General features: G+C 44.9%; 1 protein-coding gene across 6 annotated transcripts in view; it reads left to right on the top strand.

Annotated features, from left to right (window-relative positions):
- Positions 1-14,888, top strand: part of LOC123990605 (kinase D-interacting substrate of 220 kDa B-like) — a 54,714-nt gene extending 39,826 nt beyond the window's left edge. For 3 of the 6 annotated variants that reach the window (XM_046291239.1, XM_046291237.1, XM_046291238.1), the window contains exons 23-30: positions 2,350-2,528; positions 3,070-3,305; positions 3,885-4,010; positions 6,298-6,327; positions 8,214-8,351; positions 10,483-10,581; positions 10,850-11,080; positions 12,810-14,888. In XM_046291239.1, the coding sequence (XP_046147195.1) occupies positions 2,350-2,528; positions 3,070-3,305; positions 3,885-4,010; positions 6,298-6,327; positions 8,214-8,351; positions 10,483-10,581; positions 10,850-11,080; positions 12,810-14,012 (2,242 nt within the window). In that variant the 3' untranslated portion in view covers positions 14,013-14,888. The remainder of the gene's footprint in view (positions 1-2,349; positions 2,529-3,069; positions 3,306-3,884; positions 4,011-6,297; positions 6,328-8,213; positions 8,352-10,482; positions 10,582-10,849; positions 11,081-12,809) is intronic. The other 3 variants (XM_046291241.1, XM_046291242.1, XM_046291240.1) reach the window with 2 other exon arrangements.
- The last annotated feature ends 891 nt before the right edge of the window (positions 14,889-15,779 follow it).

Raw genomic sequence — 15,779 nt, 5'->3', positions numbered from 1 at the left:
TTCAGGCTTCAAATATAAAGATATAAAACTGTATTTTTTTGTGAAGAATCAACAACAAGTGGGACACAATCATGAAGTGGAACGACATTTATTGGATATTTCAAACTTTTTTAACAAATCAAAAACTGAAAAATTGGGCGTGCAAAATTATTCAGCCCCTTTACTTTCAGTGCAGCAAACTCTCTCCAGAAGTTCAGTGAGGATCTCTGAATGATCCAATGTTGACCTAAATGACTAATGATGATAAATACAATCCACCTGTGTGTAATCAAGTCTCCGTATAAATGCACCTGCACTGTGATAGTCTCAGAGGTCCGTTAAAAGTGCAGAGAGCATCATGAAGAACAAGGAACACACCAGGCAGGTCCGAGATACTGTTGTGAAGAAGTTTAAAGCCGGATTTGGATACAAAAACATTTCCTAAGCTTTAAACATCCCAAGGAGCACTGTGCAAGCGATAATATTGAAATGGAAGGAGTATCAGACCACTGCAAATCTACCAAGACCTGGCCGTCCCTTTAAACTTTCAGCTCATACAAGGAGAAGACTGATCAGAGATGCAGCCAAGAGGCCCATGATCACTCTGGATGAACTGCAGAGATCTACAGCTGAGGTGGGAGACTCTGTCCATAGGACAACAATCAGTCGTATATTGCACAAATCTGGCCTTTATGGAAGAGTGGCAAGAAGAAAGCCATTTCTTAAAGATATCCATAAAAAGTGTTGTTTAAAGTTTGCCACAAGCCACCTGGGAGACACACCAAACATGTGGAAGTAGGTGCTCTGGTCAGATGAAACCAAAATTGAACTTTTTGGCAACAATGCAAAACGTTATGTTTGACGTAAAAGCAACACAGCTCATCACCCTGAACACACCATCCCCACTGTCAAACATGGTGGTGGCAGCATCATGGTTTGGGCCTGCTTTTCTTCAGCAGGGACAGGGAAGATGGTTAAAATTGATGGGAAGATGGATGGAGCGAAATACAGGACCATTCTGGAAGAAAACCTGATGGATTCTGCAAAAGACCTGAGACTGGGACGGAGATTTGTCTTCCAACAAGACAATGATCCAAAACATAAAGCAAAATCTACAATGGAATGGTTCAAAAATAAACATCCAGTTGTTAGAATGGCCAAGTCAAAGTCCAGATCTGAATCCAATCGAGAATCTGTGGAAAGAACTGAAAACTGCTGTTCACAAATGCTCTCCATCCAACCTCACTGAGCTCGAGCTGTTTTGCAAGGAGGAATGGGAAAAAATGTCAGTCTCTCGATGTGCAAAACTGATAGAGACATACCCCAAGCAACTTACAGCTGTAATCGCAGCAAAAGGTGGCGCTACAAAGTATTAACTTAAGGGGGCTGAATAATTTTGCACGCCCAATTTTTCAGTTTTTGATTTGTTAAAAAAGTTAGAAATATCCAATAAATGCCGTTCCACTTCATGATTGTGTCCCACTTGTTGTTGATTCTTCACAAAAAAATACAGTTTTATATCTTTATGTTTGAAGCCTGAAATGTGGCAAAAGGTCGCAAAGTTCAAGGGGGCCGAATACTTTCGCAAGGCACTGTACATCCCAAATGGCACCCTATTCCCTATATAGTGCACTATGGCATGTAGCCTGGTGGGTAGGAGCATTGGGCCAGTAACTGAAAGGTTGCTGGATCGAATCCCTGAGTTGACTAAGGTAAAAATCTGTTGTTCTGCCCTTGAGCAAGGCTGTTTAACCCACTGTTCCCCTGGGCACCGATGACATGGATGTCGATTTAAGGCAGCCCCCCACACATCTCTGATTCAGAGGGGTTGGGTTAAATGCAGAAGACACATTTCAGTTGATGCATTTAGTTGTACCACTGACTAGGTACCCCCCTTTCTTTTCCTGTTGTACAAGAGTAGTACACTATATAGGGAACAGGGTGCCATTTGGAACACACAAAATCTCGTGACGTGATGAAACAGTCAGATTAGTCACTGGGCAATAAGGATTAGTTCAATTGGTTGAATCGTCATTATAATTGCATCCCATTGGTTAGATTAGTGTATTTTAATGTCAATTACTTCTCAGACAGAAGCTTAGTTGCTGCAAAATAAAGTTGGGTGGTTTTTCATGTGTAAAAGTGTGTTGCCGAAAAGAAATAATGACTTATGTTCTATTTACGTTTTTGCCCCTGAATGATTCAAATGTCCTTCATTGTCACTCCAAATACAATAATATGTCATTCAAAAGACTAATCCGTGAAGCTCACAGAATGTCACACTAAAGAAGCAACCTTTCAGTGTAGAACAGCTATAGCTCTTTCCTCGCCTGTCTTCATTAGGCTTCAGTCTTACCTCTGCTGTTTTAGGATCTCCAAGAACATTCCCACCACTAAAGACGTGGAGCCCCTGTTGGAGATTGACGGGGATGTGCGTAGCTTCGAGGTGTTCCTCTCCTCTCGGACACCAGTCCTCAGTGCACGCGACATCAAAACCTTCCTACCCTGCACCGTCAACCTCGACCCAAAACTACGAGAGATCATCGCAGGTGAGGGAGAGCATATCACCAAATAATCGGGGTTCCACACAAATAATTCCAATACGTTTTGGAAATATTATGCAGGCATCCATTCTCTTTTCAACTTGAATAACAACTTGCAGATTTTGGAATGTATCATGAATTTGTCAGATGAGATGATTTCATTTCTTGATTTCAACTCTTTCGATTTCAACTCTTTCGATTTCAACATTTTTTTTAAATTTCAACTATTTATTTCAACTCTTTCAATTTCTCTGTCTGCATTCCTCTCCTCCCAGACGTGCATGCTGCAGGTGAGGGCGAGCATAGCTAGCTGTGTCTGTGTCAAGTAATTAGTGTTCCACACAAGTCAGGCCAGAACCTTTTGTCGATATGATGTAGGCAATCTGAATACAACTGTTGTCTTTTGGATGTCATTACAGTTACAGTAAGTCATATGGTTTCATGTCTATGTGCAGATCCAACTTTTTTCCCGGACTTTACATTATGAATTACATTATAATATTTAATGACACATTTCTATTTACCTTTCTCTCTTCTTTCCCCCCAGACGTGCGTGCTGCCAGGGAACAGATGAGCATCAGAGCAGTGACCTATCCCAGCCTGCCCCTGCAGGAAGCTGCTCCCCGCCCCACCTCCGTCTACAGCCAGCAGTCAGGCATGTCCGCCTGCTCCCCCTCCACCTCCTTCAACGGGCACTTCAACCCCCCAGGGCTGGTGTCCCCACCGCCCCACAGCAGCAACTACAGTGGTATGGCTGGCCCCCAGCACCCCTTCTATAACAGGGTGAGTGTATGAGAAAGAACACCCTCATGTCGCCAAGGACATTGCAATTCTATATAGGACTGAGAAGGGCCTGATTCCAAACGGAATGACCAAAGTTTCACTTGTAGATCATCTGGCTCGTGTCAGTTAACTCATTCAGTCGTATGCTGCCTGGTAGGCGATCACTGACGGCCTCTGTAATAAAGCAAAGGGCTTTGAACCTTAACACATTCCTTTGCCGACATTTCCCACCTTGCTATCGTCCCCATTCTCATTTTGTGGGACACTTCTGGTTTATAATTTGCAGAGCTGTCTTGTTATTTATAGTTCCCATTTAAGTTGAAGTCTCTGTGCTGTAACATGATGAGGTGTTTGTACTGTGTGACCCCTTGTTTGTACATGGATACATACATACATACGTACACTAGGTACACATGTATGTATGTATTTGACATGCTGTGGCTGTTTAATTTGCTTCAGTCTGTATTTCATAATATCTCAGACACCTCAATTGTTACGCTGGTTTCATATTTAAGTGTTTTTTATTTTCATTTCATGTTAAATGTGTTTCCTTTCTTCCTGGTATTCCCCTCCCTCCAGCCATATTTTCCCCATCATGTTTACCAGCTGCCACGCCAGTATGTGGGCAGTTTCCCTGTTCATGCTCCTCCACCACGCCCATTCCCACTTAAAAGTGGCTTTCCCCGGGATCCGAGCAGTGGACTCGTAAGTATTAGAGGTAGTGAGTAGAGATCGTTCATCTAGAATGGATGTATAACCATGTTATAGAGAGAAATGATTGTCCTTTCAAATTTCATTAGCTTATATATATGCTTGTTTGAACTTTCTGATTTGGGTTGTTTGAACATCAGAACATTCCAGATTCTATCAGAGACGTTAATCTCACCAGATAAACCACCCCCTATTGCAGAAACATGCTTCCACTCTCCCTTTCTCTTTCTTTGTCAGACATCTCCCTCCCACACAGACACACACACAGACAGGGCTCTAAAGTGCATCCGAATTTGGTCTCATATCCGACATATGTAGTAAATCGCCGGGATCGACTTTTATATTCATAAACCATGGCGTGGGCCGTTGTAAAACTACTTGTACGTTAACCACTTGTTTACACATTGTTCAGTCATATTTCCTCATTGGCTAGCTAGCTAACAACCTGGTAACTACCAGTATAGGATAGGAAAAGGGACAGCTTCTTCAGGAGATCAACGATCATAGCAATGAATGAATGACATATCTCTTGCATTTTGTCATCACAAATCTGACGTTTTTAAGAGACTGTGTACACTTTTCAATGTAATCCATCTCAATAGGAAAATCGAGCACAATGTAGAAACCTATTATTCCTCATATTATTATGTCGTTTCAATAACCGTTATTCCTATCAAAATTGTAGCTTTTATAATAACCTCATTCCTTTACAATGTTACATGTTAGTTTTCTTTACAATGTTACATGTTAGCTCAACATGTGCTTCAAAAGTAGCTAGAATTCATATAGGCCCGTTATAGGCTGTGTAGGCTTTATCTGCTCATATATTTCATGTGGTGCTCCTAACTTTTTAAATTTGGGAGCACCACTGCCACCAATCAAAAATGATAATTTAGAACTCTGTACACAAACACACAGAGAAACTAGAAACACAGAAACATTGACCCTGCTATGACAGCATCCAACTGTCCTAAAAAAACACTGAATGCCACAGAGACATCAAAAACATTATTCTCATCCTCACGATGAAGGCATGCCCTCGCTCTCCTCTTTCTCTCCTCTTTCTCTCCACTCTCTCTCCACTCTCTCTCTCTCTCTCACTCTCTCTCTCTCTCCACTCTATTTCTCTCTCTCTCTCTCTCTCTCTCTCTCTCCACTCTTTCTCTCTCTCTCCACTCTTTCTCTCCTCTCGCTCTCTCTCTCTCCACTCTCTCTCTCTCCTCTATTTCTCTCTCTCCACTCTCTTTCTCTCTCCACTCTCTTCCTCCTCTCTCTCTCTCTCTCTCTCTTCTCTCTCTCTCTCTCTCTCTCTCTCTCCACTCTCTCTCCACTCTCTCTCTCTCTCTTCTCTCTCTCTCTCTCTCTCTCTCTCTCTCCACTCTCTTTCTCTCTCTCCACTCTCTCTCTCTCTCTCTCTCTCTCTCTCTCTCTCTCTCTCTCTCTCTCTCTCTCTCTCTCTCTCTCTCTCTCTCTCTCTCCTCTCTCTCCACTCTCTCTCTCACTCTCTCTCTCTCTCTCTCTCTCTCTCTCTCACTCTCTTCCTCTCTCTCCACTCTTTTCTCTCTCTCCACTCTCTCTCTCTCTCTCTCTCCACTCTCTCTCTCTCTCTCTCCACTCTCTTTTCTCTCTCTCTCTCCACTCTCTTTCTCTCTCTCTCTCTCTCTCTCTTTCTCTCTCTCTCTCCTCTCTCTTTCTCTCTCTCTCCACTCTCTTTCTCTCTCTCTCTCTCCTCTCTCCACTCTCTCTCTCTCTCCACTCTCTTCTCTCTCTCTCTCTCTCCCTCTCTCTCTCTCTCTCTCTCTCCTCTCTCTCACTCTCTCTCTCTCCACTCTCTCTCCTCTCTCTCTCTCCACTCTCTTTCTCTCTCTCCACTCTCTTCTCTCTCTCTCTCTCTCTCTCTCTCTCTCTCTCTCTCTCTCTCTCCACTCTCTTCCTCTCTCCTCTCTCTCTTCCTCTCTCTCTCTCTCCACTCCCTCTCTCCTCTCTCTCTCCACTTTCTTCCTCTCTCCTCTCTCTCTCTTTCTCTCCTCTCTCTCTGTATCTCTCTCCACTCCCTCTCTCCTCTCTCTCTCTCTCCACTCTCTTCCTCTCTCCACTCTTGAAGATATGTATGTTTCTCTAATGTTTTCTTCTCCTCTAAGAAGATAATGTTGGCATCTGTGTGTCTTCCTAATGTTCTCTCCTCACATCCCTCTCTGGTGAACACCTGCTGTAGCCAATCCCTCCTCACTCTTCCATCTGTTTCTCTCCACCTCTCGTTCTCTCTCCTCCCTCCAAGCAGTTTAAGGTACCGTCTTTGAAAAAGAAGCAGGTACTGAATCCATTCAGATGTTTTCCCTAACTCCTCCTAACTAGACCTAGACCGACAAACTGACCCCCTTCGGAAGGGATCTGACCTCTGTAAACCCAGCATGCACCTTGGAAACTCTAGCCCACTCTCTTGAATGGGAACTAGGAGTTACAGGCATGCTACACTGGAGTAATACCTTTTTGCAGAGCGCAAGAAGCTCCCATTCGTGTCAATGAAACCTGGGTGAAGGTGGTATGGCTCAGCTCTGGTTCCCGAGGAGGTGTGGTATATGGCCAATATATCACGATAAGGGCTGTCCTTATGAACGACTCAACCAGGAGTGCCTGGATACAGACCTTAGCTGTGGTATATTGGCCATATATAACAAACCCTCAAGGTGCCTTATTGCTATTATAAACTGGTTACCAATGTAATTAGAGCAGTAAAAATGTTTTGTGATACCTCTGATATCCCACAGCTTTCAGCCAATCAGCATTCAGGGCTCGAACCACCAGTTTATAATATTTGTTTTGTCATGTGCGGCTCACACCCGAGAACACTTGATAAAGTGGCGTATGTTCTGCTCACGCCATCAAAAAACTGCACATCCAGTATAGTAGCTGAAAAGCTGGTTTTGTGAAAGTAGTGTAGCTCCCTTGTTAGGGCACTAAGTGATGCTACAAGGCCGCTGACTAGTGAAATCTTTGATCTGCTTCTGTCATACTATTTAAGAGCTATTTACAATTACAGATGTTTGATAACTTTGTAAGATACATTGTAGATTTGTAACACTTGTACAAGTCTCTATAAGCATTTCAAACATTTGATTTTGTCTGGCCCTTCTAGCTGAACTCTCCTTACCTAAACCCTGTCTTCTGAAGACCGTCCTCCTACTCTGAGTCAGTGACGTTGAACATACAGCCTGTGGTTTCATAAAGACCTAAAACTAACCTGTTTGACAAGTGAATAATAATAATAATCCTGCACCATGTATTGCTGTGTACATTCTATCCGTACTCAAAGTTACTGTGATACTGGGTGTGTATCACTTACCGGTTAATTACTAGAACAGACATCCTCAGTCAAGTCAATGGTCTGAGGGGCTGTTCTAGTGATTCTATTTCTACACTCTTAGCAAGAAATGTGCTATCTAGAACCTTAAAGGGTTCGTCGGCTATTCCCATAGGAGAACCCTTTGTAGAACCCTTTCTGGTACTAGGGGAGAACCCGTTTGGTTCCATGTAGAACCCGGTCCACAGAGGGATTTTCCTATGGGGAGACAGCCGAAGAACCCTTTTGGAAACCTTTTTTCTAAGAGTTTATGGTCTAACTCCTGAATTAGTGAGCAGCCTAGTAGTGATAGTAGATAGCAGGAAGTGATGTCACAGATTACATTAAAGTTTTTTAAATATTTTTTTACCCTACAGTATTCTCTCATCCACTCACTAACAACGTTTGGTTTGGACCTAATCTCTATTAACCCCATTGTCATATTGTATTCACCCTCAGGATAGCTCCACTCATCAATGACCCATTGTAGATGAAATCATATTGTAGTTCTCTCATACCTACTGATGCTTTATGTTCCCTACGTTCTTCTCATGTTGCTCTCCCCTTTCACTGGGCCTTCCTGTGTTACCTTTGCAGATATCAGTGTTTCAGCATGGAATTCCCATACAAAATATAATAGAATCACAGCATTTCTACTCAAATGGGCAGAGGTTACTATTGATGAGTACAGCACATGATACCTTTGAGAAATGTAATCTTGACCTCCATCAAATGTAGCCATACTGTATTAACCAATAAGCCATGTTTTACCTGTTGGGTGACTGCTCTATCTGGTCGTTGACGTGTGTTCTGGACCTGGTTGTGTGTGTGTGTGTGTGTGTGTGTGTGTGTGTCAGGGTTCATCCTCGGTGGTGTCGGGGACCCCGGCCATCCTCCTGAGCTCCATGAACACAGACACAGTGTGTGAACGTGTCAAACATATCGAGGGTATCGACCAGAGCATGCTGGCCCAGTACACTGCCACCATTAAGAAGGTGAGCAGAGACAGAGAGAGAGATCTCTACCATTAACCTCCTCTCTACTCCTCTCTACCATTAACCTCCTCTGCCTCTACCATCAACCTCTCTCTCTCTCTCTCCCTCTCTCTCTCCACCATTAACCTCCCCCATCAACCTCCTCTCACTCCCACTCAACTTCCTCTCACTCCCACTCTACCATTAACATTCTCTCTCTCTCTCTCTCTCTCTCTCTCTCTACCATCTCTCTCTCTCTCTCCTCTCTCTCTCTCTCTACCATTAACCTCTCTCTACCATCTCTCTCTCTCTACCATCAACCTCTCTCTCTCTCTACCATCAACCTCCTCTCGCTCGCTCTCTATCTACCATTAACCTTCTCTCTCTCTACCATTAACCTCCCCCTTCTCTACCATCAACCTCCTCTCGCTCTCTCTACTATTAATCTTCTCTCTCTCTCTCTCTCTCTACCATTAACCTCCCCCTCTCTACCATCAACCTCCTCTCGCTCGCTCTCTCTCTACCATTAACCTTCTCTCTCTCTCTCTACCATTAACCTCCCCCTCTCTCTCTCTCTCTACCATTAACCTCTACCCCTCCCCCTCTCTACCATCAACCTCCTCTCGCTCGCTCTCTACCATTAATCTTCTCTCTCTCCCTCTCTCTCTCTACCATTAATCTTCTCTCTCTCCCTCTCTCTCTCTACCATCAACCTCCTCTCGCTCGCTCTCTCTCTACCATTAACCTTCTCTATCTATCTCTCTCTCTCTACCATTAACCTCCCCCTTCTCTACCATCAACCTCCTCTCGCTCTCTCTACCATTAATCTTCTCTCTCTCTCTCTACCATTATTCTCCCCCCTCTCTACCATCAACCTCCTCGCTCGCTCTCTCTCTACCATTAATCTTCTCTATCTATCTCTCTCTCTCTACCATCAACCTCCTCTCACTCTCTCTCTACCATTAACATTCTCTCTCTCTCTACCATTAACCTCCCCTCTCTACCATCAACCTCCTCTCGCTCTCTCTACCATTAATCTTCTCTCTCTCCCTCTCTCTCCCTCTACCATTAACCTCCCCCCTCTCTACCATCAACCTCCTCTCGCTCGCTCTCTCTCTACCATTAATCTTCTCTATCTATCTCTCTCTCTCTACCATTAACCTCTCTCTACCATCAACCTCCTCTCTACCATTAACTCTCTCTACCATTAACCTCTACCATCAACCTCTCTCTCTCTACCATTAACCTCCCCTCTCTACCATCAACCTCCTCTCGCTCTCTCTACCATTAACCTCATCTCTCTCTACCATTAACCTCATCTCTCTACCATTAATCTCCCATCCCTACCATTAACCTCCCCTCTCTCTCTACCATTGACCTCCCCTCTCTCTCTACCATTGACTCCCCTCTCTCTCTACCATTGACCTCCCCTCTCTCTCTACCATCGATCTCCCCTCTCTCTACCAATTACCTCCTCTCTCTCTCTCTCTCTCTCTGACCTCCCCTCTCTCCCTACCATTGACCTTCCCTCTCTCTCTACCATTGACCTCCCCTCTCTCTTTACCATTGACCTCCCCTCTCCCATTGACCTCCATCCCTCTCTCTACCGTTAACCTCCCCTCTTTACCATTGTTCTCCCCTCTCCCATTGACCTCCCCTCTCTCTCCCATTGACCTCCCCTCTCTCTACCGTTAACCTCCCCTCTCTACCATTAACCTCTCTCGCTACCATTAACCTCCTCTCTCGCTACCATTAATCTCTTCTCTATCTCTCTCTCTCTCTCTCTCTCTCTGTCTCTCTCTCTCTGTCTCTCTCTCTCTGTCTCTCTCTCTCTCTGTCTCTCTCTCTCTCTCTCTCTCTCTCTGTCTCTCTCTCTCTGTCTCTCTCTGTCTCTCTCTCTCTGTCTCTCTCTGTCTCTCTCTCTCTGTCTCTCTCTCTCTCTCTGTCTCTCTCTCTCTCTCTGTCTCTCTCTCTCTCTCTGTCTCTTTCTCTCTGTCTCTCTGTCTCTCTCTCTCTCTCTCTCTCTCTCTGTCTCTCTCTCTCTGTCTCTCTCTCTCTGTCTCTCTCTCTCTCTCCCTCTCTCTCCCCTCTGTCTCTCTCTCTCTACCATTAACCTCCTCTTCCTTGTCTCATTCTCTTCTTTGTATCTCAGGCTAATGTGAATGGCAGAGTTCTGACCCAGTGCAACATTGATGAACTGAAGAATGAAATGAAAATGAACTTTGGAGACTGGCAGCTCTTCAGAGGAACCGTGAGTTTAACCCTAACCTTGCCTCTTGACTGTTATTTTCTTTTGTAGTGGATTTACCAATAGCTTTAACACTGGACACTGCTATTATCAAGCACTTCTTAACCCAGTAATTACTATTTAGCCCAGCCGTATTTAGAGATTGGTGCAATGTTCCTTTCTTTTCTTCTTTCTCTCTTCCTCCTCCACTTCCTCTTCTACTTTCTCTTCCTCTTCTTCTTCTTCCTTTCCCTCCTACTCCTCTGCCTTCTCTCGCCTCCTCTTCCTCTAGGTGTTGGAGATGCGTCACGTGGAGAGCCAGGTGCTTCATGAGGAGGCTCACAGTGAGGTGGACAGCAGTGTGGTGGGCCACGGGGAACCGAGGCGCCAGGTCGCCCCGCCGCACGCCGGCACCGCCAACCTCGACGCCAACTCACCCATGTACAGCTTCAACCTGAGCTTTGAGGAACTGAGCAATGTGGGACTGGACGAGCCTCCCAGGCACAGCAACAACACATGGCTGGTGAGTGACTGGTGGTCTCTTCCATTGTAGAGAGGTCTATGTTGCGTCATTATATTACGTTGACAGAAAGACTGGAATTGTGTAGCTATGTACAGTACCAGTCAAAAGGTTGGACACCTACTCATTCAAGGGTTTTTCTTTATTTTTACTATTTTCTACATTGTAGAATAATAGTGAATATATTAAAACTATGAAATAACATACATGGAATCATGTAGTAACCAAAAAAAGTGTTAATCAAATTATGTTTTATATTTTTGATTCCTCAAAGTAGACACCCTTTGCCTTGATGACAACTTTGCTGACTGTAGGCATTCTCTCAACCAGCTTCATGAGGAATGCTTTTCAAACTGTCTTGAAGGAATTCCCACATATGCTGAGCACCTGTTGGCTGCTTTTCCACCACTCTGCGGCCCAACTTATCCCAAACCATCTCGTCCCAAACCATCTCATCCCAAACCATCCCAGGCCAGGTCATCTGATGCAGCACTCTATTCTTCTCCTTGGTCAAATAGCTCTTACACAGCCTGGAGGTGTGTTTTGGGTCAGTGTCCTGTTGAAAAACATATGATAGTCACACTAAGCGCGAACCAGATGGGATGGCGTATCGCTGCAGAATGCTGTGGTAGCCATGCTGGTTAAGTGTGTCTTGAATTCTAAATAAATCACAGACAGTGTCACCAGCAAACCACTCCACACCATCATACCTCCTCCTCCATGCTTCACGGTGGGAACCACACATGCAGAGATCATCCATCCATGGCAGTTGGAACCAAAAATCTTACATTTGGACTCATTCGATCGAAAGACAGATTTCCACCTGTCTAATGTCCATTGCTCGTGTTTCTTGGCCCAAGAACGTCTCCTCTTCTTATTGTTGTCCTTTAGTAGTGGTTTATTTGCAGAAATTTGACCATGAAGGCCTGATTCATGCAGTCTCCTCTGAACAGTTGATGTTTAGATGTGTCTGTTACTTGAACTCTGTGAAGCATTTATTTGGGCTGCAATCTGAGGCTGGTAACTCTAATGAACTTATCCTCTGCAGCAGAGGTAACTCTGGGTCTTCCTTTCCTGTGGCGGTCCTCAGGAGAGCCAGTTTCATCATAGCGCTTGGTTTTTGCAACTACACTTGAAGAAACTTTCAGAGTTCTTGAAATTTTCTGGATTGACTGACCTTCATGTCTTAAAGTAATGATGGACTGTCGTTTCTCTTTGCTTATTTGAGCTGTTCTTGACATAATATGGACTTGGTCTTTTACCATAGGGCTATCTTCTGTATACCCCTCTACCTTGTCACAACATAATTGATTGGCTCAAATGTGCAAATTAACTTTTAACAAGACATTCCTGTAAATTTAAGTGCATTCCATGAAGTTGGTTGAGAGAATGCCAAGAATGTGCAAAGCTGTCATCAAAGCAAAGGGTGGTTACTTTGAAGAATCTCATCTAAAATATATATTTTGTTTTGTTTAACACTTGTTTTGGTGACTACATGATTCCATGTGTTATTTCATGGTTTTGATATCTTCACTAGTATTCTACAATGTAGCAAATAGTCAAATAAAGAAAAACCCTTGAATGAGTAGGTGTGTCCAAACTTTGCACTAGTTCTGTATATGTACAGAACCATGAATTAAGCTGTTGGCCTGTATGTAAACCAAATGATAGTCTTCATATGTACTTAGACCACAGATCTAGGAGATGCAATGTTCCATGTCCCCCTCCCCAGGCCCCCACCCACCGCACCCCCAGCATGTCCAGCCTCAACTCCCAGGAGTCGTCCAACGACATCGTCAAGCTGACGGAAAAGCAGCAGTCGGAGTACCGCAACGCCTACCAGGAGTACATCGCCCAGATGGCCACGCTGGAAGTAGGCGGAGGAGGGGGAGAGAAGCCCATCCAGCCCCACCCCAACCAGTTCATGACCTCTGCCAGCTCCGAGGACAAAACCAAGGACAAGGCTACCACCAAGAGAAGCACCTCCAAGCTTCCCGCCGTGGACGCCCCGGACTTCACCACCGCCGAAGCCCCCCTGGACCCCATCACAGAGGAGGACGAGAAGCAGGACCCCCATGGCTCCTCCAAGACCCTGCTCGGACGCAAGGCGCCCGGGTCCAGTGACCGGGGGAGCGGCCTGTTCCAGGGAGCAGCCGACCTCAAGATAAAGACCGGCGGGCTGCCCTACCAGAAGCTCACCAGCGACGACGAGGATTCCGAGAACTCCGACGCTCCTCTCTTGGGGGACGCGAAAAAGCCAGGTGACCCCAAAGCATCCTCCTTGGCTCTGGCTAAGGGTAAAGAATACCTGTCTGACGCCATGCTGGATAAGAAGGATTCGTCTGACTCCGGCATGCGCTCCAACGAGAGCTCGCCCAACCACTCCCTGCAGGACGAGGAAGCTGACCTGTCCCAGCTGGAGCAGGCCAACCTGATCGAGCTGGACCAGGAGGACAGCCAGAGCCGGGCGGCCAGTAAGAGGGGTCTGCCCAGCAGCCTGAGTGGTCTCCAGGACCCAGCTGTGGCCCGCATGTCCATCTGCTCTGAGGACCAGTGCAGCCTGCTGGCCAGCAGCCCCGAAGAGAGCTGGCCCTCGTCCAAGAGCTACAACCTCAACCGCACGCCCAGCAACACCACCCTTAACAACAACACCAACGCCCAGCAGCAGGGGAACCAGCAGCGTTGCCAGGGACAGAGGGCTCCAATGGGGTCCACCGACACCACCTGTTCCACCCCTACATCCTCCTCCATCAGCGAGGTCATCATCTCCCCGGGTTCCGGCACCACCAGTACCACCACCAAGCCCGGCCCGCACAACGAGAACGTGCGCGTGGTGCACCTGAAGAGGGGGCTGAACCCCGGGGATCCTCCGGAGATCACCACCGTGTCCTCCGACACCGTCACTTTCGGAGAGGAGCGCGAGAGCATCCTGTGAGCCCCCCCGCCCATCTCATTCCCAGGAGAGCACTTAGTCAGTAGATGTTTGGTGTGGTAATCTGACAATGCATGCGTAGCAAGGTACCGTAGCTAGTTAAATGGGTAAATAAATGATGTTAGTGCTTGGTGTGCACTAAGTAGATAGCCTTGTTAAACCAGCCTGATCTGGCAACCTCACATTCTGTTACAGGAGAGCGCAGCGGTTCGTCTGGTTTCACCAGGCTACTAAGTATTTGTATCGTCTAAAGTGAAGTGAAGTGACCTCTACTAACTGTCTTGATATTCTCTAGAGGTGAAGGTAGCTAGCTACGTACACTGTAAAAAAAAAGATCTTTAGATCAACCTAATTTACTTCACCTCTGGTAAAAACAACAACATTATTATGACAAATATATGATTCAATGCCAACTGTTATATTTCATTATATTTGACGTTGTTACCTGTTTATTTCAACACTAAACCTACATTTCCCCTTTGGTTAAACTTAATATAACAAATCCAAAAAATATTTAATGACAATACAACCAATTTTTTAAAATCTTGTTCCGAGTTCACTTTTTAATTTGGAATTACCTATCCACATTTCTTCTGTGTTACAAGGAATTTAAATCAACAAGCTAAAAAATAAGATGTTTTAAAATAATTTTTCCAAACTAAAGACCTTCACATTTCGGAACCACAATATCATAACCAAGCAATGGCTACCATCACGAAGAAAAGTTATCAGGCGCTTTAGTATCATTACAGATGAGTGTACAAGATTAAGAAGAAAAGTTATCAGGCGCTTTAGTATCATTACAGATGAGTGTACAAGATTAAGAAGAAAAGTTATCAGGCGCTTTAGTATCATTACAGATGAGTGTACAAGATTAAGTTTGAGTATCATTACAAATACAAGATTAAGAAGAAAAGACCTTTAGTATCATTCAGATGAGGAATGACATTCACTTTAGTATCATTCAGATGAGTGTACAAGGGCAAAAATAACCAACTGAAAGCCACGCCTCTGCAACTCTTCTGATAGGCTGCCGTCGCTACCTTGCCCCTACCGCTATTCAATGTGCATGAGGTGTTGAAAGCAATTTAGAACCTTTTATTCAAATAAAAAAAATCACATTGATCTGACGAATTCGTTATTTGATTTCAGACAAATTGATAGAACAGGTTGAATTAACCAAAGTGTAAATTGCGATCATTCCAATCAGTAAAAGCACTTGACAGGGCCGTCCCATTTTTTACAGTATAATTTATAACTTAACTACGTACAGTGACTAACTATCTGTTTATTGTTTTGCACTACAACAAGCATGGTAGCCTGGGTGTCAGTCTGTCTGTGCCATCTCGCCAACTCCTTGTCATGCCAATGGCTTGACAATGAGCAAGAACACAAACAGATCTGGGACCAGGCTACAAGCATGCCTCAACAGTGTTAATATTAGCTGCTGCTGCCTATGTGTGTCAACAAGTGATGTATTGAGCTTGTGGGTGGGTAAAAGAGAAGACACCTGGTATAGATGAAGAATGAATGCATATGAACACGTGAGCCAAATGGAACAAAATTGTGTGTGGGATGTTTTTGTCGTGTCTCAGCAAATGACATGGAGGAGAGTCAACTAAACTATTCGTCTCATTGCAAAAGCCACAGGGCTTTTAACTATTTTACCTTCCTATGGGCCCTGGTCCAAAGTAGTGCGCTATCGGTGGAATAGGGTGCCATTTGGGACGCATCTACTGCCAACACGAACAAACATGTTGGATAAAAAGG

Source organism: Oncorhynchus gorbuscha, linkage group LG12 (genome assembly GCF_021184085.1).
Source record: "Oncorhynchus gorbuscha isolate QuinsamMale2020 ecotype Even-year linkage group LG12, OgorEven_v1.0, whole genome shotgun sequence".
NCBI lineage: Eukaryota > Metazoa > Chordata > Actinopteri > Salmoniformes > Salmonidae > Oncorhynchus > Oncorhynchus gorbuscha.
This window is presented reverse-complemented; position numbering and strand designations above follow the sequence as displayed.